The sequence below is a fragment of the Tyto alba genome, unplaced genomic scaffold (assembly GCF_018691265.1).
Source record: "Tyto alba isolate M040663 unplaced genomic scaffold, T.alba_DEE_v4.0 Super-Scaffold_1, whole genome shotgun sequence".
NCBI lineage: Eukaryota > Metazoa > Chordata > Aves > Strigiformes > Tytonidae > Tyto > Tyto alba.
The window spans coordinates 24,104,785-24,127,711 of NW_024881261.1; the positions used below are offsets into that span (position 1 = coordinate 24,104,785).

The window sequence follows — 22,927 nt, forward strand, 5'->3', positions numbered from 1 at the left end:
AACCCCTTCCTCCCCTTGCAGTGGATGGCAAGTCAAGATTACAGGCAGAAAGGGGAACAAGAAAGCAAGTAGATTTGACATGAAACTATCTAAAGTAAATTTTATAATGGCAGCTGCACAATGTTGCTCATAAATTTAGAATCTTAAAAAAATACCTGGGACCTACAGTTGTGGCCATGAGATACGTGGTACATTACATGGCTCTGTAATTCGTCAGCCAGTATCTTCTAGCCTCACTTTCTGGATTTGAAAGAAGAAAAGCATGTTCCTTGGGGATAAAACCTGGGCCTTCCTTCTTGCTACTCCATCAGCTTGGATCCAAATTCTGCCTGAAGAAAGTGAGTGCAGCACTACCACAGGTTTGGTGAGCAGGCACAATTTAAGATTCAGGGCAGTTTAAATCATTCATTATTTAAGATAATGGAAAAGTTCTCAAGTGCCAAGCTGATGAAATATCTACCAATTAGCAGAATTAGTGCTTGAAATAGAAGCAGCAGTGCAAAATGAAAACCAAGAATGCTTCAAATAGATTTTGGAAAGAAATTTGCTAGAGGAGAGGGTCATACACATGGAAATTTATCAAAATAACCCCAGTGTAGATACATCCATATTGGATTAAAAAAAAAAATTTCCTTCTCCTCATCCCCTGCCAATTTAAGATTCCCACCCCTGCTCCCAAAATGGTCTGACACAAATAAAATGCATGAATCCCCATTACTTTACTGTGTTAGGCTTTCTTCAGCAAAGGATTAAAGTCAATTCCTATAGAAACAAAAATCGTGGTTTTGTTCTTACTTAGCAGCTCAACACAATTCACACTAGATGCTCGTATCACCACATAGACTAATGAGCTCTCATTTATGCTAAATCAGCATCAACGTGCTACACCTTGCATCAGATATTCACCAACACACACTTTCATGGAGTTCTTGGGAATAAAGCGTGAGAAAGATGTATAGGCCTCACTCAAACATGCCTAATACTATTCAGTAGAATTTCCTACTGCATTTGTCAAATAATGCAGGATTCTAGCATAGGCAGCTTGGAGCACCAGCCAAAAGGATGAAAAAGTTACCTTGAACAGAAGTAAATTAAGGCAAAGATGAAAAAGTTACCTTGAACAGAAGTAAATTAAGGCAAACTGGCAATGGTATTTTCTCAATGGGCTTAAAGCCACTCATTTTTACACTAGTGTAATCATCAGTTTGTGCAAGAGATACTCTTTTCATTCTTATCTAGTATGTGGGCATCTGTGGCAACACTCTCATGGAGCACAGTCACCCTGGACCAGACAAAACCAGTGAAGAAACAAACATTTTATCTCAAATCTTCAGAAGGAATTGATTTCCACAAAGGTTTTAAGAAACAAACAAACAAAAAAAATAACAAAACCCCAACCACCAGACAAACCAGGAGTCTCCATATCTGGAGGGAACATGAGAAACAGCCTAAGCTTATCACATGTGGTCAGCAGCAGACTGTGGTTAAAAATACAGCACACAATGCCTGTTCTAAACCTACATCTGATGTAAAAATTTTTTATATAGGAAGTGGGAGTGAAAAGGATACCAAAAAGCTGAAAATCTGTTTGGCGTTCAAGTCATTGTATCTGTGCTCTGCACTACTGCAATGGGCAGAAATATCAGTTTGCTACAAGTAATGCAAGACCAGGTGCTCTTAACACAGCCAGTCACTGGCACAAGTTGTTTGTCAGAACTATCTAGGATGAGAAAATCAGTGGGGCTAAAATTATGAGTTTCCTGCATGACAAGCAATACCTGAAAAGCAGACTGGTCACAACAGTGAGGCCACCAACCAGATAGTGACCAGCACAGGGACTGCTGCACAGCAGCCAAGTGTGCCAGTAGTGCTCCAATAAGCAGTGGAAGTGGTAAAAGGATACACTACCATGGGATGATTAATGGGAAAGCAGCACTGTACGTGTTGACAGTAGGTGCAAGGAAGCATGTAGCCACAGATATCCTACATCAGAGGTGTTAATGATATACTACAAACACGCAGAGACCACTGCCTGATCTCTATCTTGTCCAAACTTAGCACTGAGTGGAAGTGACATGTAGTTTTAAAAATCTGTATTACAGAGCAAGAGGGTTACTCAAAACACCAGCTTTAAGAAGAGTTTTAGAGCTTACAGAAATGAGGACTCAAAAGCCACACCTGAAGACAGATGTTTTCTAGGGAAAATGGGAAGCTTAAACAACTCTTCCAAGAGCCTTCAGAACAGGTTGAAAGCCTGCAATGCCCCTCGTGGATACCACTCAGCCTCATACTGCAGAGCAAGACAGCTCTAACACAGGAGCAAGGAAGTTGCATGCAGACTCTTGACTGCAGGTCTCCAGTGTCATGCAAAAGCAGAGAAGAGGTTCCCAGAGGGCAACCCCACTCACCATGTACAGATTATGCTATGATCTCTAATCTACCTTCCACTTTATTACAAGTATTTAATTACCTATATCAGGAACAACATATACTGTGAAGAGTTGAAGAAAAGCAAATCCAGCTTTAACCTTTTCACGGAGGAAGACATGGTGTTCTCAATGAACCAAACACCACAAGCTTTCTGTGGAGCTGGAAGTCTCTAATATACAGCTCTACTTGTCACTACATTACCAGGAAGCTGTGCCTCAAAACCTGTGTGCACATCATCTGCCCATTTCTGGAAGATTTTGACTGAAGTTGTAGCACTCCCTGAGAGCCTGCTGGAAATCAAGGATCCTAAGAAGAAATCCATTTTTGTCCAGGTAGGTGACACAAACTACATAGACATATCTGCTGCTTTTCCAGTTGCTTCTCCCCTGCCACACTGGGATTCTGAAGCAAGTATCTGATGGATCTCAGTTCGCAACATTTGGGATCATCCCTTCTTATTCCACTGGGATTTTACTGTAACGTTTTCCGTATCAAGAGATGCAACAACTCAAACACACTTGCTGTATTAGTCTGCATGTGTTCAGTGCATGTCTGTACAAGAGGCAGACATGTGCAAAGGCACAAAAGCTCACTCTCGAAGGCACATTTCAAAGATAAGTATCCTAGGACAAGAACAGCAGTTCTACATGTCATTTTGGCCAAAAAACCTGAGACTTCGGTGTCATTAGGGCAGAACACAGCAGAACTGCAAGAATGTAAGTTTTACTAGAGCAGTCCCCAAAATAAACACAACTACTCCGACAACACCTCTTTTCCTAGCAGCCTGCTTTGTGACCTCCCTGGAAACAGCGCCTCATTAAACGGAAAAGGGTTAAGAGAGCAGGAGAGGACAAGTGTGCTGATCCTGCAGTGGAAATGCAAATGCAAATAAACCAAACCCTACTTTCCCATGTGGAGGACAGTTATCCTGTGGAACAGTTAGGGGAAGACAGTGCTCTAGCCCGTAATTGTCTTTAGTCCAGTACCAGATGGTAAAGGGCTACAACCTGCAACAATATACAGCATTGTGAATGGTCTGTTTGACCTCCAGAGCTAAATGATGACCATGCACACAAAGAGTGAAATTGAAGTGAGGAAAAAAATAATTCCCCTCAGAAGGGAACAGGATAGTACCTGGCCCCCAGGGATGTGGACTGAACTCTAACACAAGACTCAGTTTCCATTCTGTCCAAACATGAACATCTGGAGGCTCCTCATTCCCCACCTCTCTTCCCAGCAATACCTTCAGCATCTGTCCAAGGGGGGAGACAAAGGGGGTCTACTGGGTATCACCAATCATTGACAATTGCGCTATGCAATTTCAATACCCAGAAGCATTCTGCACTGAACAGAACAGACTAGTCAGAAGCACATGTCACACTTGAGCAAGTCTTCGGTCTTTCTAATCCATATCATTAACCAATTCTCCATACTTCAGAGAAAGAGGAAAAAGAAGTCCTGATGGTAAAATAGTGCCCTTAACTAGTTGTGTGATGTCTAAAATGCATGTAAGGAACATTAAGATCCCACCCGGGGTTCCACTGAACATAATCATCCCAGCCACAACACAGGGCTGTGGTTTTACCCTGGAAGGGGATGGGCACTAAAGAAAGCAGCTGCCTTCTGTTCAGATGGTGGGAAAGACAGTGAAATGGGAAAGCAAGAACTTACCTTCACTCCATCTGACTTCTTGTTCAGCAGGCTTTTGGCAGCTGTGGAGAGAAACAGAAGTAGGTCAGATTTTGGTTTCAAGACTACTCTCTCTCTCCCCACTTCCCTCAAAACTGCATGAGACTTCAGAAGGGCAACCATCCTACTAATTCTTCTCTAACAGTAAGAGACATGGAAAACAGGCTGAGTCACTCATCAAATCCATCCTGATAGCAGAGGTCACTCATTCTATCTATTTTCACCTACTTAAGCAAAAATGCTTTCACTTCACTATCTCAGGAAGACCAAGTCTGAAATGAAACTTCAGAGTTCCTCTATTTCAGTCCTCCACTCACACACTATGACCCCAGCCAGAAGTGCCCCCCAGTTACAAGGGAAAATCTGAAGAAAACTGCCAAATCTTTTCAACAGGATAAAGGCTTTACCCTCAAGTGCAGCCATTCACATAACAGACTTTGCCCACAAAGGGGGCAGTCATAATGCAGAAGACTTCTAATTACTGCTGTTCATAGTTACTCTGGGGAAGCATCTAGACAGCTGAAAAGAGGAGACTGGAAGAGTGCAAAAAGCAGTGTCTGGTAACTCCTCTAAAAAAAAAAAAAATGAGAGAAGCAACAGGAACTAGGCTGAATTTCTTCATTTAAAGATAAAGATGTTCTGCTGTGCTCAAGTAGAACAACTGGCACTAGCAATGAAAGTGAGGTCGTGATAAGCACAGAGAGCCCACAACAAATGCCTGGCAGAAGGCACATTTGGGACTGACAGAGGAGCTGCTCCGTCTCCTACAGGAAAGTGGTATATTGACAAAGACTGTCAACAGTAAGACCCCACCTACAACCTCAACAGATATAAAACATAGCTTGCCTACTCATGAAGAACATAGTTGTTTCAAATTCTGTAAACAGCACATTAGAGACCAATTGGACCAACACATTGATATGCCTCTCCTAAGCAGCTGCTGGGAAGCATATGGGTCTGGGTACTTGACCTGGGTTTTAGCTCCAGCAAAGGTGAAGCCTGGGAAAAAGGCAAATCTTAACACAGTGCTCACTTGTCTGTTGAAATGCTTCACTCCCAAAGACATACTGACCAACTCGTGCACAGGGTGCTAAGTCTCTCTTTAGAAGCAGTAACATTAGGCCAAAATTTTTTTGCAATATCCAAGCAACTATTCAAGCTTTAGGTCAAAACCATCTTCTACTGTGCCTTTCCTATCACACGACCCTACAGATATGGATTACATAGAGAGTATTAGCTGAGCTGGTGCAAATGACTGCAGCATCTCCTCACAATAAAGAGGTGGGACCCTGTATAATCTTATTACAATCTCTGACCTGGTCTTCCTAATTCTACTCCCTTATTCAAGTATGAAGCTAGATCAGGATTTTGTCTTCATTCCTGCTCTCCGAAACCATCCAAGAACACTGAAGAACCTCATGCAGAGGTCTTCTGATTGTGACCTGTTAAAACACAATGCTCCAGTGTACACACATGAAGGTGGGCAAAGTGACCCAAGCAACTTATCTGCCCCGCAACAGTTTATTTGCTGAGTGTACACGTACTAAAGCATTGCAAGACTGAATCTAACAGATAAGTTCTTGCCACCTTCAAAGGCATGATGAAGACCAGCTTGATTCCACATGCAAGTGAGAAGGAGAACAAGGTGACCATGGGGTCAAAAGAGGTCCAGAGTTTATACCACACATACATCAAGGCATCTCACACACCTGTTGAAACAAGAAACTGTTACGGCCTTACAACACTCCAGAAGGAATAAAGGAAGCTGCAATTTAACAGATATCACAAATGGGATACCCTTTAAGTGGAAAAAAACAAACAAACAAAAAAAAAAAAACCAACAAAACCTAAAAACCTAAAACCAAAACAGAGAAGGGAAACAGCACCACCATATGTCCTGGGAATGACCCAGGCACAAACTGGGAAGCAACATTTTTAACACTTTCTGCCATTTCCCCAGAACCTCACATTTGTCTTTGTGGGCAGAAGACAGCTAAAATCCCATTCTACAGCGTCAAAGTAAATTCAGCTGAGCGACCCTGTGCTCAGCCCAGCACTATGTATGTAATGCTGACCCAGTGGTCCCCAGTGCAGCCTGCCCATCTAGCCCCCTTCCCTGCTTATACCCCTGCCCGGCACACACTATTATCCCACAGGCCTGTCAGCATCCCACCACTGCAGAAGGAAACTTGGTCTGTGGTGTATTTAGTTCATGAATCGTGCTGTGGCTTGTTAGGACAGCTGGAGAGCCCATAAAATGCCATCAACAAGCAAGGATGACTGCAGACACCTCAAGCAAAAGGGAGGCATGCAGATTTACCCACAGGTCAACCTGTACATGTTAAGATACATAAATTAAAGGGGATGGAAGTGGAATTTCTGCAGCAAGCAACAGACAAGTCTTCCTGTAACAAGAATCATTTTAGAAGACAGGGAGCACCATCCAACATGCAGTTTAGCAAAGAGACAACAGAAGGGGAAAAATCCAAGGACACATGAAAGCAAATTCTTTACTGTTCAGGAAATGGTTTTGTATCCATGCTCTGCAGTTTTCCAGGCATGAGATACTAGTATTTATTTTCACCATCCTTCCTGCTTCCTCTACATGTTAAAGGGATTAAATTCCCTCTTCTCAGTGGAGTAAAGAGTTCCTATATAATGAAGCAATACTAAGACACACGCTGCTAACCTGGTAACTTGAAAGCACAGTTCTGTTCCTGGTTTAACAAGACACCCTCCAGTTGATCTATGAAGAGAAACACAAAAGGCCTCCCCTGCACACACCCCATATACCCCTCCCTCTTCCCACATTTCTCAGTTTTGGCCTCCAAAGCAAACAGCCCAGGCTCTGGACCACAATCCTGGCAGAAACACAAATCCCCAATGCTGAACTCATCAGCAATAAACACTAGACTCTGGCACATCCAGAGCGTCAAGGGGGCCTGGTGGAAGAGGGAATTTCCAAGAGGGAGTGAAATACCTACTCAAAACACAGCCATGGATAGTGCCTCCCCACCTGCTAGCCCCACTCCTCTTCTGGAGAGAGCAGCCCTTCACCCAACCTGCCCTGGCTTTGCCCTGTCCTGGGCTGTCACATCTCAGTTACGTTTCTCATCTCGGTTAAGCTTTCAGAGAGTATTTTTGGGGATGCAGGGATAACACCGAGGTTGCTTTTATTAAGCCTAACTCATTGATGCTAGTTTAACAGACAAGCCAAATTCTGGCTTCTAAACACCAGCCTTTACAGCACAAAGAATTCTGGACTTTGCTGAGACTTAAATATTAAAATAAAAATTGTATCATATCAACAAAAAATTCCCAATGACAAAGTTACAGCTCTTTTTCAAAGAAAGTCAGACTAACAAATTCTCAATCTGATGTCACTTCTGGGGCTCACCATAAACCAACTGACTGTCAGTATGTAGCCACAAAGAGGCACCTCTGGCTACCATTACAAACTATGCCCGTGAATGCAGCATAATTTCAAGAACATGTCTTTATTAAGCACAAGATAGAACAAAGACTGATGCTCAGCTCCCTGTCATGGTGGCTATTGAGGCACAAGTCACTCTAGCAGCAGCCATTTAAACACAGCAGAGTGATTTAACAGAATAGAGGGGAGTTGTCTTGCGTTTACCCTCACTTTGGTGTCTGTCTCAGCAGTCCCCTTTCTCTTAGATTCTCCAGTGACATTCTGTGGGAACTCATTGCAATAGCAAACGCGCAGGAATGCTATGTACTGTGAGAGACCAGTACAAAGACAACCAATTTGCATGGGATAACTGCCTAGCAGAATTTACAGCACAAACTCTTTCTCTTGCTGAAAAGTTGACTTTTATTTTTTTTTAATCCTGCTTTGCTATTAACTCCCTCTGCCCCCTAAATGACACCACTGTTCCAGAAACGTACCTGAGCAATAGACAAGCAGCAATATTTAACATTTCCCCCCTCAACGAAAAGCCTTCAATGAGGGCTTCTATTCCTCAGCAAGACTAGTGACTCTGTTCAAAGAACTACTACAGAATAAACAAAGAGTCATAAAACAGAGTCAGTCACTTCAAAACACTCTTTCTAAAACAACCAGGTAGAAAGGCAGGTAAAACCCCCAACCCTTTAGGCAATGCAAGCCTCTATGTGCTCACAGGACCTCTAGACATAGCAGACACCTCCTTTCCTATCCAGGTGATCTTATCAGGCACAGCCAGTACCTAGCACTGTGCATGTATTTCCAGTGCTTTGGGAAAATCTCAAGGGAAGATAGTGTTTGAAGATGCACACCCATCTCTCAGACATGCCCCAATGGTTTTCAGAGGAAGATTAAAAGAGGGAGCATCCATTAAAACTAAAGCCTGAAATACACAACCCAGTGGTGTCCTTTTGGCATGAGCCACAGAGCTCCCAGTTCGCCCACTAGTGAATAACGGAGAAATTGTGCGGGAGCCAGGTCTTCTGCTTATTTTTTTTTTTTTTTTTTTGCCTCTGCCAGCCTCAGAAAACCAAAACATTCTCCAGCAAGATGATATATAAAAAGCCAAAAACCAGGAGCCAGCCTGATAGTTTGTGACATTTCAATTAATGTTTTCAAACACCTTCCTTCCCACCAATGCAGAAATTTGACATCCCGAAAGACACTTTCTCTGCAGGTATGCATATATACACACACAAACAGGAGCAGAACCTTAAAAGGTCAAAACAGTCTGAACACCCATCTTAGACTTTCAAGCCTGAATGTCCCAGTCTGTCCCAAATTCAAGAGTTGATAAAATACAAGAGCACCATTCCCTGTATTGGAAAAATTCCATTTCCTAAGAAACGAAGAAATTAAGGGGTTAGGGGCAAACACCACCAAAAAAAGGCATTCACTGAGTTCTCCTAAACTTTAGGGAGAAGAAGATAAAAGTAAATGGAATTACTATAATAATTTATATCTACTTTTGATGATAAATTAGACTCTCAGGCCATAGTGATAAACATCTAAATGCAGCAATGAAATACACGTGATTGCGGGAAGCCTCAACATGGAAGTTTACTTACTGAAGTACACTACACTTCAGCAGGTCCACACTGTAGTAGTTGAGCACCATTCTCTGAAACCCCTGACTGCTTAAGCAACTTAGTAGATACAGAGAAATCACTTAAAACCAACTTAATTTTTCATTAAATGTGACTTCATCTTCTGCTTGGGAAATGTGGTTCCCAGCGATCCCATACTTATTTATTCAAAGCTCTCTGGAAACATCTTAATACATCTTTCCCCTCCATATTTTCATCCTCTGAATTCACACTAGGAGGTTAGTGTTCACATGAGTCCAGTGATATGAATTTCTGGGCCTGAACGGATATCTACATAACTAGCAGAACACAGCAGGAACTTCAAATATACTACTCACATAATTTTAACTTTACTTTGGATAAAGGAAAGAACCCAAATTCCAATCTGAGTATAAATATATATATATATATGTACGCACACACGAAATAGCAAAAATTCTGTTTCCCAAGCACTTCTGGAAGGCAGATATAACAGGACAGGGAAATATTTCCGTACCACTTCAGTATTTAAATTACTTCCTCCTTCTTGCTCTTTAGTCAGCACAAAAACATCTCTGTACAGGTTACACCAAGCATGCACAGGCATATTCAGCCCTGCTTTACTTACTCAGAAAGCACTCTGCTCCCTGGATCTGACTCCAGCCTCTCTCAACATCACCTATCTAGTTAAAAACCCAAAACTGCACATCACAGAGTTAATAAGGATCTGTAGAGACATGTAATGAATGCCAGCTATTGTCACAAGCTGCCATAATAGCTCCCTCACAAAAGTGACCTGAGTGAGCAGTGACAATTCCCAAGAAAAAAGCTTAGCACCAGTAAAAAATAGAGGTTTTAGGCATAAGGCTTAATTACCTGCAATGTCTGCCTTAGGATTTGTTTTAAACACAGGGTAGTACACTGGACTTGTGCTGAACCACTTGAGAAGTGAATTTCACAGAGTGTGAAAGCTTGTTGAATAACTCCCCAAATTAACAGCTGCAATCCAGTTAGAAAAACAGTGTTATGAGTTTCATGTTGTCCACTTGTAAGTGTTGCATAAAAATTAACTTATGGAGAAAAGCCACTTCTCAGCACTTTGTAAAGATGGCTGCTTCTAAGATGAAAATCAATTTTGCTCATCCTTTCACTCAGTTTATAGTAGGCTTGCTTACAGAGTTTTATCTACATAAATGAGTCCAGGCACCCTTAAATACTGCAGCTATTAGGAATCTCTGAAAACCTTGCCAACTTACTCCTAGTAATGAATTCACATTTACTTCTCAGAAGGTGATTTAGGAGTTTCTTGTATATGATCTAATCAAATGATTTACCTGACTGTATTTTTATATTCTGTAAGTGAACACATATCAGATCAGTGTTTGCTTGGATCATCTGAACATCAGAAGCCACAAGAGCACACCCAAATCATCCCGTGTATACCCTTGTGTGACTCTAAAGATCCCACAGCAAAGTTTATATTGCAATGTTCTCTCTCACAGATGAGCAAATACCTATCAGAGTGTGGGCAGAAGCTACAAACCCCTTATTATAACCAGGTCTCAATTTCCTGACTTATACTGAAAGGAGCGCAACTGTATTTGCTTTTAACAAATAGCCTACAGCTGATCTGAGACACAATTTTTTAAAAAGAACCACAAACAGTCAATATTCAACTGTTGAATATACTCTAACAGGGGAAAGGAGCCAGATCATATTCCCCTGAACAGAACAGAAATTTTTGTTTTGCTTTGTAAAAAGTAAGATTTTTTGATGGGAGAAACAAGACAAAGAGTACTGCTGCAGACTTTTTAGGCATACAATTTGTCACAAGCTAAAATCACACTGTCGAATGAAGGAACTCCACATTACAAAATGTGTGACAGAGGAGATCGTGATGACAACAGGATTAAAGAAGTCTTCTCCTATTTCCTGCAGATAGTAACTATCACACCTAATTAATTGATACCAGGGTCACATGAGCCTTTGTTTTCCTCTTGGTTCAAAACATCTGTCAAGAAGCTTTTAGAAGATCTCATCCCCAGACAGGAAGAAGCTTCTCTCTTCATAAATCTAGTTCTCTGCCTGCTGGGAATGAGGCTTTTAGAGGCCCATGAAACAGTGTCACCCAATTAGAGATAATAAAAACCCCTTAAGGTCTTTATGGAAAGAAACAACTACTATTTCAGAACTTTTCAAGCACAGTTAGATGACCTATCATAGTAGGAAAAGTCTGAGCTCTACCCAAAGTTCCCATATGGGCTTTCTAACTTTTTACTTTCGGTTAGCATGCGCTTACTCTTCAAACACGGCAGATTTATGTATTTCAACTGCAGCAATTAGAAAAAAACCTAAGTAAATTAGAAAAAAAACAATTTAAAATGTCAAGCTCATATTATACACAGTGCTGCAAAGAAATCAAGAGTAGTTGATCTCCCCGCTTTCAAAACACATCAAAATATTAGGAATTGCTACTATCGGGAGAGGCTATAAATACTTTGCATCTAAATTCACAACACGTATTTCTGGACAGTTTTTCAGAGAGTCTCATTACCTGGGATCACAGTTTATATTCAAAGCAGAACTCAGTGATACTGAGAACTCTGCACTCACTATGGGCCACCTAGGATTTCCTTTTCTTCAGCTGTTAACTGAAGCGGATCCAGCAGCTTCAACCCTTGAGACAGAAAAGAATGAGTAGAGCAAGCCTTTTCCTCCGCAATACTAGCTCAGGGAGTAAGTGTATGTATAGGTCACAGACCATTAAGGAGAATCCTTCTCTCAGGCATTTCATGTACTCAAAATCTGGGCCACAGGAGATTTCCTTACCTAAGCATTTCTGCAGCTTCATTAGAAGTGACAACATTTGCAGACTCAAAATTATTCTAAAACTGCTGTTTAAAAACAAGAAAAAGCCTGACTATTTCAGAACCATCAATTAAGTGAAATAAAACCTGTGTGAATAGATCAAGAATGGTTCACACCAGCAGAAAGCCCAAGAAAATGTCACGTTTCATACAGTCCTGTGGAAGCCCCATGATCATGGCACATCTCCTCAAAATGTTAATTCAGAATCCTTCTGAGACAACAATGTATAATTTTTAAGTCCTGTAACAGAACAATCCCGAGACAGGTGAATGGATGAAATTACTCTGTCCCTTTAAGGTCAAATTATCAGAAATGCAGTAAAGAAAAATTGCTGTAGCCACAAGTAGTCCTGACATACTGGCACAGGTTCACCTGAAAGCAAGAACCAAGGTAAAACCATTCTGAGGTTGCTGAGGGTTGTCCCTTAATTGTAGCTTGATTTCACACCTTTTTTTTTTTTAAAAAAAAAATCACCATACAGGAGGTTAAAAATGCTGCCTTGGTTCCTCAAACGTACGCATGAATGTGCACTTTGAATGCTTGGATGATTGCTTCACAGAGGTTTTTATTCCAATTAGAAGTTTATTGTAACATCATCCAGAATATTAGTATCCACTATTAGTAAATGTCCAGATGAAAATAATACACTTCCATTTCATTCATCATCACTTATAATCCATAAAGCAGACATTCACTTGAAAGTAACTGTAGTCTGGTGCAATAAAAATCTGACTCATACGTTCAATGACTGCCCTTTTTAAAAGAGGAAAAAAAAATTGCAAAGAAAGCAAACAATCTCATAAACCAAAAGCACTTGCAAATAGAGGTTTTCCACCCAAAGGGAAATGAACACAGATAAGACTGCATCACCTAGATGTGCTGAGCCAAGACAACCATCTTCCAAAAAGCACTGATTTGCATGTTGAGATTTGCATTTTCAGTAAGTGCACTACGTAATGCAGCTGGGTGGGAGCCAGTTATTAAGCTTAAAAGGATGAAAGCCATTTCTGAGACTCCAAGAAGGAAAAGTCTTAATAGCTAGATGCTTCAGACTCATTTTTGATGAGTCAAAGTAATACAATACCCAAACAGCTTCTGTCCCTGTTCTCACCAATATTATTACTTGCCCTGTGTCCCTGCCTCTGGTCTAAAGGAATCACTGCTACCTAATGAGAGTTCCCAACTCCTGGTTTCAGATGTAAAAGCTAACAAATGCCAGCTAGCATTTCCCAGAAATAATATGGTAACAAAACATCATCAGAGGATTGTGGCAGCTGACTTAATTTCTGTTTTGTACCAGATAACAGCACCATGTGCTCCTCCCTAAACAAATCACTTCCTATTTCACACTGGTCACCAGACAAACCAAAGCGATCACCATTACACCACGACGAATTGTGAACACGTTTCCTCCCCTCCTACTCAACCCCAAAACGGCTAAAATATCCCCTGACTCACTCACTCAAAACAAAACCAAGGAAGAAATGGGAGCAGTGATAACTTACCTGAAAAATTCCGAGACACAAGCATTGTCGTGAGGATTGCACCCTGTGGGGAAGAGAAATCAGGGATAACAGACAGTGTCACTCACTTCAGCAAGGGGCTGGGCTGACCCATGGAGAACAGTACATCAGGTGTCAAAGCAGAAGTATCCCGACGCTACGTGGAGAGTCCTAGTGTATCCAGAAATCCCACATGTGGCTGTTGGACCTGACATGGGACCTCCTGGAGTCCTGCCTTTCTAGAGCAGCAGCTAGAGAACAGTCAGCATAGACTAGGAAATCTAAAATGGCACTAGGAGTTACGCTTAGGCACACAGTTGCTTCCTAGCTTTCAAACAGCAGATAGCTGCTGCATGCACAGCCAGAGGCTTTGCCCTACCTACGGGCAACTGATACACTATTACTGGGAGGCAGACAGTGACCAGAACTAAAAGCCCCAGAATTTAAGAACTAGTTGCTCTATTTCAACTCTCTTGCAGAAAGTAGAAGGGGTGATTATGGATCAGAAGAGGCATTGGAAACTTACAGCTTTGGAGAAAGAAACTACCCAGCTCTTCAATACAATACTTGAATATACTGTACTGAAGGACCACATAAAGTACTTCACTGACATTAGTGAGCTAATCATAATAAAAAAAAATTGTTGTTGGGAAGATATTAATCTCAAAATCAGGGGATTAAAACCAAACTTAAGGCAAACTAATATATGCTTACCTTTAGCTTCCTTCTAGCATTGAACTTCCTCAAGCATTCCACAGTCTCCTGCCTGTGCATCATCGAAGCAACAGTGGATCGTTGCTGAAAAACAGGAACAGCAAAAGATAAAGAACATACCCCTAACCAAAACAGCCAAAGGAGTTCGCTCCACTTGCACACAACCGTGACATGCAAGCTGACATGGCCAAGCCTCTCTCCACTGCATGGCTGCAAAACACTGCAATCAGTTCATAACTTAAGACAGCAGGACATGTTAAGTCAAGGTTGGCTATTACAGGACTGCGGCCAAGAAATTCTATGACTGAGGTACAGGTGAGAATCAATGCTCCCTGTCTCTTAGGCACACAAATCAGGACAGTCAGAAGACAAAGTCAAATGAACAAGCACACCCACGGGGGACTGAGAGGCACTACAGAAAAGATCTGGGTTGCATTAGTTATGGTTCTAAGGGGAAATTCCAAGCAGGAAGTGAATACTAGGGAGCAGTACCCTTCCTGGACATAGTAACTCCCTGAACATAAGTTCTTGACTAGCAGAAGCCTCGGCATCTTCATATCAGTTTTGCAGAAACAGATTTTCAGTGTGTAAGAGAAAAGATCATAGAGCTGTATTGTACCAATGCAAAAACCTGAGCCTAACCTCTAGCAAGAGATGCATACCCGTCGCCCCCAGCAGACTGGGATCCCATCAGCTGCAAAAACAGGACTTCCCAGAAGTGTTGCCAGTCATTCAGAGCACATAAGGGGAAACCAGAGACTGATGCTGCCGGGCATTTAGAGCACATGAGGAAACCAGAGACAAATGCCAAGTAACTGCTGCTCTTGCATTGAGCCACAAGCCTGAATTCCCTTTATATGGACAGTGAGTGAATTACTAACTTGGTAGATCAGTGTGTACAAACCCTCCATTACCTTTCTCCTGCTTGGAAAAAAATCTGCAATACCCAAAAGAAGTGTAAACCATGCTCATATTCATCCAGTTTCATGGTAAGTCTCTGCTTACTGTCATCAAAGCTAGTCACCTGCTGCAGTACACACAGCAGTGTGGAGGGAGAATGCAGCTAAACTGTCCTCTAATAACTTTGGTGATCACTTCATCCAGCCTCTTTACGAGTGACAGTGATGTCCTCTTGTTCCATGTGGCAAGAGTGAGGACATGCACTTCAGAAGTTCAGTGATGCTAAGAAACTCAGTGTCTCAGATAAATTTATAAAATTTCCTCCACATTTACTTCCAAGGAGCAATACCTCTCCAGAAAGAAAACATATGTTGCACACACAGAGACTGAAGAGCAAACGGAAAGAACTGACTCAACAGGAGGCAGTTTGGGTGAGAAGCTGAAATGGCTGTAGTGAAATAGAACTCTCCATAACTCAGAGAAGGAAAGCCTCTGTTGAACTGTTCTATATTATGTTGCCAAAGGGAGTGAGCCATCATAACACATACAGCTTTGGTTACAGGCATTGGGACAAAAGTTAAATATACAGGAACAGCTATTGATTACAAGAATGCAAGGTGGAAAAAACAGATGCGAAGTTTCAGCTAGTGTGAAGTTTTTACTTCCAAGGAACTTGCATCACTTTACAAGGAGACACTACACTCCTGTTACACAGATGTTTACATAAGTAAGTTTAAATTGCTAATTTGTTGTTTTGTGGAGGAAGGAAAAAAACATCACAGTTTCTCAAGAACAAAGGGGCAAAGGAACACACTAGACAGATCCTAGAAAGCAGAAGTATGCTATGGTATTGCATGAGCATCTGGTTAGACTTAGGTAGAACTATTTCATCCTGCAGAGATAAAAGTGCACCACTGCTGCCCTCCCCTACGCCCACTCCCAGCTGCATTCTGGAATTTCCTTGCCAACTTCGCTAAAGATGAAAAATACTTATGTGTGGGGTCTGGCAAGGCAGAAACTACATACACAGAACAGCAGGAGGTTTTTTGCTGATTTCAAGTTTACAGCCAGTTAAACTGCAGCACAGAAGAAATGTTCCAACATCACAAAGACGCAATGCAATAAACTGAACTAGAGATGAAGAACAAAATAATCCTGAAGTATTTTGTCTGATGCCAAACTCCATCTGACATTTTAGGATGATATGGATTAGAAGAGGAGATGTGGGGAAAACCAGAAACTATGGACATTCAAAAAAACTTCTAAAAGAAGGATTTTTTTTTTTCCTACAGTGGCAATAAAAGCACCACAGCATGACAGAGTTGGCTTGTTGAAGGTCAGCCTCCAAAAAAAAAAATCACAGTTTGAAATAATTAAAATAATCTGGTTTCCTCTGCAGTGAAGTCTTCTTGACATGTTAGTTAAGGGCAAACCACAAATCAGTCTGTAATAGAGGAAAACACTTACGCAGACCCATGGATGTTTGAGAGCCTGGTCAGCTGTGATGCGCTTTGCTGGGTTTATCGTCAGCATCTGGTTGATCAAATTCTTTGCTTCAGGAGTCACAGTGTCCCACTCAGGTGATGGGAACTGAAAGAGGAAGAAGGAACAGATGATGAACTGAAAATATCTTCTACTAGCTGAAGAGATCCTCCTTCCTACAAAGCTGAATTCCAGTTTTTGCCCTTTTGATACCAGGGCTAACGTATTTGCAAAAAACATCCATTTTTGTGAAAACCCATCTTGAATAAAAATCATACAGAATACAGAAAGTGAATGGTACCAGACAGCAGGACACATCTGTACCATTCATCAGACACAGGCAGGAAGATTAACAGTTTAAAAGCTTTTAAGGAATCCTTTGAATTTCTTTCATACTCAACAGTCAAAAAAAGTAAAGTCACAGATCTTTTTAACTGAGTTCTGACATGACAAACAAAGCACTACCTTTTTTACCCCACCTCGCTCTTTGTCCAGCATGCTAAAAAGCTGTAACAGCATATGCAAAATCACAAACACTTAACTACAGCAAAACCTCATGAAAGCAAAAACTGCTAACCAAGAACATCCCATCAGGTATACTTTCCCCACCATAAAGCACAATATCCTGGAACAATACCGGCCACTTAGGTGTAGCAACCTACCAGCATGTTGTTAGCAAGCATCTACCGTACCAGAAATCATTACTTGGGGAGTAAGAGATATGTAATAGTGGATGGGAATACAGACGCATGGAGCAAAGAAAAGATTCTCAAATATTCCAGCTGCTGGTCACCCATGAGGGGTAAATGCGCTCTGTTATAATTCCAGTAACGGTAAAGATGAGATATTTACACCACTCTCCAGATGCTTGCAATGTGGTATAGATGACAACCTGCTGAGATAAAATGCAGTACATCTCACTCCTATGAATCTACTGTACAAATATAGGTGAACTTGAGAACACAAAGATAAATGTACTGTTGGGATAAAATCCCCTATCTTTAAGGGGCAGGTGGGGGAGATCGATCTATCCTGAGAATACTTCCTTACAGTACCACATTATTTAGAAAAAGTTTATTCTACCTCTTTTCTCCTGCATTTTGTGCTTTGCTCAGTTGGGTCCTAAAAATACACCCACCATATTTGATTTGTATATAAATTTATTTCTGCATTCTCAGGCATTAGCAAGGCATTACACAATTTGTTCTGCAAACGTTGCAAGAGACTGCTCAAAAATTATGATACTGAGCTTTCAAGCCAGGACACTTTCTCCCCACCTGAACTCTGAAGTATTCATGGTAATGCCTTGCAAAATCCCTACCCAACAGCATAAAGTCCAGTTCACTTCTTCTATGGTCAAGAGAGAACAACAGGCCAGCCCAGTGCTTATACAGGTCCCTCGGTGCTGGGGTAAGGACACCACAGGCAGGTACACCGGTAAAACTTGAGTGGTTTTCTACCAGGCAAAACAGGGGAGAAATCTACTGGTACTTGTACATTATAGGTAAGAATTCAAAACCAACAGGTAGATAGGAGGCATCAGGCACTTCACTCCTCATGACTTACAGAAAGAGTTAGACATTTAACCCCTCAAGTGCTCTGAAAATCCCCATTGATATAATTAGTGTAAAACCACTTCAAATAAGAACAAGCAATACAGAAATGAGAGGGGCAGGAAAGCAAGAGAAGAACACAAGTCCATTTAAGGCTATCAAGTACAAAGACATCACTTTTCTTTCACTCAGGAAGCCACTGAGCCAGGGCACAGGGTTAAGCACACCTTTGTTCTCACCAGTGCAGTCGATCTCAAGGTCTCAGGCACAAAAGCTGAGAGGTAAATGGGGTCCAGCAGAACACTTGCTGCTTTTTTTTTTTTTTTTTTTTTTTTAAAATACAAACGACAGAACAGCCTACAAAATTAACCCCCCAACTTCCTCTTGATATTCATACCCACAGGCTTTAAGCTCAGATTGAGACTCTCCTTACATAGAAGAATTCATGTCAAACATTCAAGCTGTAGTACCCAAACCACATTTTACACCACCTTTGCTCCCCAGTACTAACCTCCTTGCTATTCTTCTTCAGGCACCTTTTTGCCATGTTACGATAACGGTTCCATGAACTGCTTTGTTTTTTTACCAGAGCCTCCAACCCACCACACTGATCCCCACCATAAAGCCACCCCTCCAAAGGCCCCTGCCATTCAGTCTTCTCACTGGGCTTCCCACTTTCCATGGCTGGAAGAAATTCCACTATGGCACTGAGGAGAGCAGAGGCAATTATTTAAGCTCTTACTCTACAGAATACTTCCCCGTACTTTTAATTAGGCCTTAATAAAGACAGGGTCCTTCATTCTACCTTCCCTCTGCTCCCCTGAAAGAGTGAGCATTGGCTACGTCTGCAGCACTTTGTGGTAAATGCACTAGAAGCCACCATTTCCCACCATCTGCATTTCCAGCTCTGCATTTCCCTAATGGCCAGTAGTGTCTTTGTGCTCACTGCAATGCTTTCCACAGATACTTTCAGCAGCCCCAAACAGGACTGTATCCCAGTCAGTGAAGACAGCGAGGTGTATGAACATGCCAAACATCGCTTTGCACAGTAGCTTGGGGCCTGCTGCTGGACACCAAGTAAGATAGTGCCATGTTTCAGATGGCTTCTACACCCATGCAGGTACTCAGCAAGAAAGTGCCCTTACGTCATAGGCTCCGGCTTTGATCTGCTGATAGAGTTTGTGCTGATCTTCATCCCAAAAGGGAGGGTACCCCACTAGTAATATGTACAGAATCACTCCTGGGAGGGAGAGACACAGATACACTATGGTTAGGCTAATAGGCCAATTATTCCTTCAGCCCCTCTTCCTTCCCTCTTGACAGTCCCCAAGGCAATGATTGCTCTAGATCTTCATTTGTTATCACATTTAGCCTTCCGAGGTAACAAAAGACAGTACAAATCTCTCCTTTGCTGAATCTCACCCTGGCACTTCAATGTTCTACTCTTAATGCCAGCTGCCAGGAGCTAGAACAAGGTGGATGATGTCCTTCTACCCTCCCCTGGCTACCATGGCTGGTGTGCCACAACTTCCAGCCACTCTCAGAATAAAATGAAGCCACGTACCCTGGGGTTTCTGGGCAGCACAGGACTTTTTAGGAAGGACTATGGTTTTAGATGCTTACTGCTCATGGTCTTGGGACAAAAATGACACTGAAAAAGCTAACACTCCTGGACTGCAGAGAACCACTCAGTCCATGTCAGGCAACACTGACATCATATGTCTTTAAAGTTATTGGTCCCAGATACATTTACACTTCTTTTTTTCCTTTTAAAAAAATCAACTCTCTTCAGTATTTCATCTTCTACATAGTGTAATAGGAAATTGCTACAGTTATCTAAATAACTGACTCTGCAAAGCATAGACAGGTCCTATCTCTTCAGTCTCAAACATCTGATAAATTGCCTGAGGAAAGGATTAGGAGCCAGAATCAAATGAGTTCAGGCTCCAATATTAACTCCATCTACACAAGGTGCTTATCCTCAAGTTGCCTTCATCTTTCCACCCAATAAGAAGGAGCACTGCACGCCCTCCCAGCAATAGGTTATAAGGAATTGCTGTTCTACATGAAACAGTGCTATTTAAGTGTAAAACATTTTGACAGAATCTTACCACATGCCCATATATCCACTGGTTTTCCATAAGGATCTTTTCTTAAGACTTCGGGGGAGAGGTAGCCTGGAGTGCCAGCAAACCCTGCCAGGAAATGGATGACATGAAGTACTTACAGTACCCAAGCAGAAGAGATCTTGGCATGCAACAAAATCCACTCGTGGTAACCAACAAATTTCAAAACCCATTTCCCACCCTTCATCTCATATTTGCTAGGAGCTACCTCTTCGTAAACCAACAGAAAGAAGAAAAAAAAAAATAAAGAAAATTAGATGGGATCAAGTGCCTAGGTACCGCAGGAAAAACAGAAAAGAAAGAGGTTGACCATGTCAACCAGCTGAGCACAAACTCATATTCTAGGCCTTATATCATTGTTATATATAATGGCTTGCAGTTTGTAAACTCAAGACACAGATGGGACACATCCGATTGCCAGATGGTGTGGGCAGACTACGAGAAGTAGCCATCCCTCCAGAATCTTTGCAGCACTGCAGAGCTTCAGAGTTGATGTTTAGCCTGAAAAGATCTCATTTCTAATTATGTTTTAGCTAAACAACGATAAGGCCAGATCCAAATGTGCCTGGGGAAGGCCAGGTCAAGTGCATTTCTGTAAAATGACCAAACAAAATTCCAGATGTCTACACTCCTGAGCAATAGGAAAGTTCAGATCAGGGTCTAAACTTAGCAGCTGCATTCATCTCTGACACTAGCATCTACTGTAAACCGAGAAGAAAAATAGAGAAATACATGGCCATTTTTCCTGTCTTTATTTATCATAATATTTCCTATATTGCACCTAGGCTTCTGCCCAAGGACTCATAGGATGAGATTCTTGGAAGGGAAGCAGCAATGCCAAATACACACAAGTGTGCGGGAAGAGCTGAAAGAAAAGTGCTCAGGGAGCGTGCAACTCAATCAGCCACTAAGAGAGAGGGGAATAAAAGTGGGAAAGCTCAAACACTCTTACCAAACCAGGCCTGCTGCTCTCCCTGGACTTCTATAGCCAGTCCGAAGTCAGCCAGTTTGACAGCAGCACCCTTACATTTACTTGCCAGTAGTAAATTCTCAGGCTGGGGAGAAGAAAGAAAAAAAGGGGTAAGAATGGAAGACTGACATCCTCACTGAAGCCTCCTACCTCAGTATTCACATCATTAAATTCAATCTGCTGACTGAATTTAGCAGGCATGTACTGAAGCTGTTCAGATGAAGGCAGAGCAACAGCAACAAATGGCCTTGACCGCAAGTGGCTGAAAAATCCTTAAGTCTAACACAAATTCTCTGTGGGAGCCAGAGCCTCTCCCAGCCCAGCCCATATGTTACATGCTGACACCAGAGGGCACTGGCAGTACAGTTCCTGCAGCACAGAACCCAAAATTTGTTTCTATCATCCCCGCAGAGAGTGATTGGGGGAGGAAGTAAAGGGAGGGAAGATGCAGTAGATACAATCTGCAGTGATGTTTCTCCCCATGATCATTACACAGTCCCCAAGGCACTGGAAAAGTAAATATGATGTTAATAAAGGCTGCCAAATACAGCACCGTAATGTGGGAAGGCATCATCTGGATAGGCAGTAGCTTTCATCCCTTACAGAAAAAGCCTCACCCTCAAATTGGCATAAGCAGCACAGCAGTGAGTATTCTTGTAAGCTGTTTTTTCATATTTACAGCAGCATAAAATATGTTGTCTTGCTACTGCCACTGTCACCCATACAACAAGCAGCCTTGTCACTTCCCCCATTTGCCAGGAAAGGGAGACAGACTTCTGCCCCTCACATGAATCTCACTTGAAACATAATTCTGTTGTGTTCCAGCAGAAGACTTCAGCAGAAGGCTTAACACAACTCCAAAAATTGTACCGAGAGTCAGCAGCTTCCTCTGAAGCACCAGAGCAGCTAGTTACACAGGACCCTTTGAAACCCCAAAGCCTTTAAGGAGGTGTCTATTACAGATCTGCAGGAAGCCCAACTTGCAGACTGGCAGGACAAATATGATTTCTCATCCTACCCCCTTCTGATCATTTGTGCAATTCAGATCAACTTGAGTTTTTAACTGAGCAAGACGGAAGCCTGGAAATCGAGAAACAGGAGCCTGTCTCAGTTTCATAAATCTGATGAAGGTCTTTTCTGCAGCCTGCTCCCCAGTTTCATCCCATGGTAACCCTCTATCCCTGTTCTGCCTGACAGAACCAAGATACTTTGCACATTCACTTTCCTTAAAGTACTGGGCATGTGCCTTGCTTCTGCTTTGAATGCAGGGAGAGCAGCCTTGCCCACCACAGTCCTTGCCATAAGCAGCATGGAAGGAGGGGGAACTAGGTCTCAATACATTTGGATGATACTGGATTTTCACTATATGGGAAGTAGAAAAGAATGTGTTAATCAAGCTACACTGATGAAAATTCACCAGTGTAAACAAGTCCCTAAAGCAGAAGACTGATAAAGTCTTCTGAAAATCCCTCCCAACTTCAGATAATACCTGGGCTTGGCTTGACTAAGAAACAGTGAAATTTAGGCCTGGATTGTGCTAGCTAAGCACAAACACCTTAAGGCTAACGGTGCTTATCCATGTGCATGTTTGCCAACATATGGGTTGTCTCAGGTTTCACATACGTTTTGGTAAGGATGTGAATGCATTGCCTAATTTCTTAT

The 22,927-nt window shown here is 42.0% G+C and overlaps 1 protein-coding gene across 15 annotated transcripts in view; it reads right to left on the reverse strand.

Moving 5' to 3' along the window:
* Positions 1-22,927, reverse strand: part of CAMK2G (calcium/calmodulin dependent protein kinase II gamma) — a 120,011-nt gene that overhangs the window by 22,377 nt on the left and 74,707 nt on the right. For all 15 annotated transcript variants that reach the window (XM_042792699.1, XM_042792668.1, XM_042792654.1 and 12 more), the window contains 7 exons: positions 21,248-21,350; positions 20,281-20,364; positions 19,315-19,409; positions 16,602-16,724; positions 14,235-14,318; positions 13,524-13,566; positions 4,102-4,142 (listed from right to left, as the gene is read on the reverse strand). In XM_042792699.1, the coding sequence (XP_042648633.1) occupies positions 4,102-4,142; positions 13,524-13,566; positions 14,235-14,318; positions 16,602-16,724; positions 19,315-19,409; positions 20,281-20,364; positions 21,248-21,350 (573 nt within the window). The remainder of the gene's footprint in view (positions 1-4,101; positions 4,143-13,523; positions 13,567-14,234; positions 14,319-16,601; positions 16,725-19,314; positions 19,410-20,280; positions 20,365-21,247; positions 21,351-22,927) is intronic.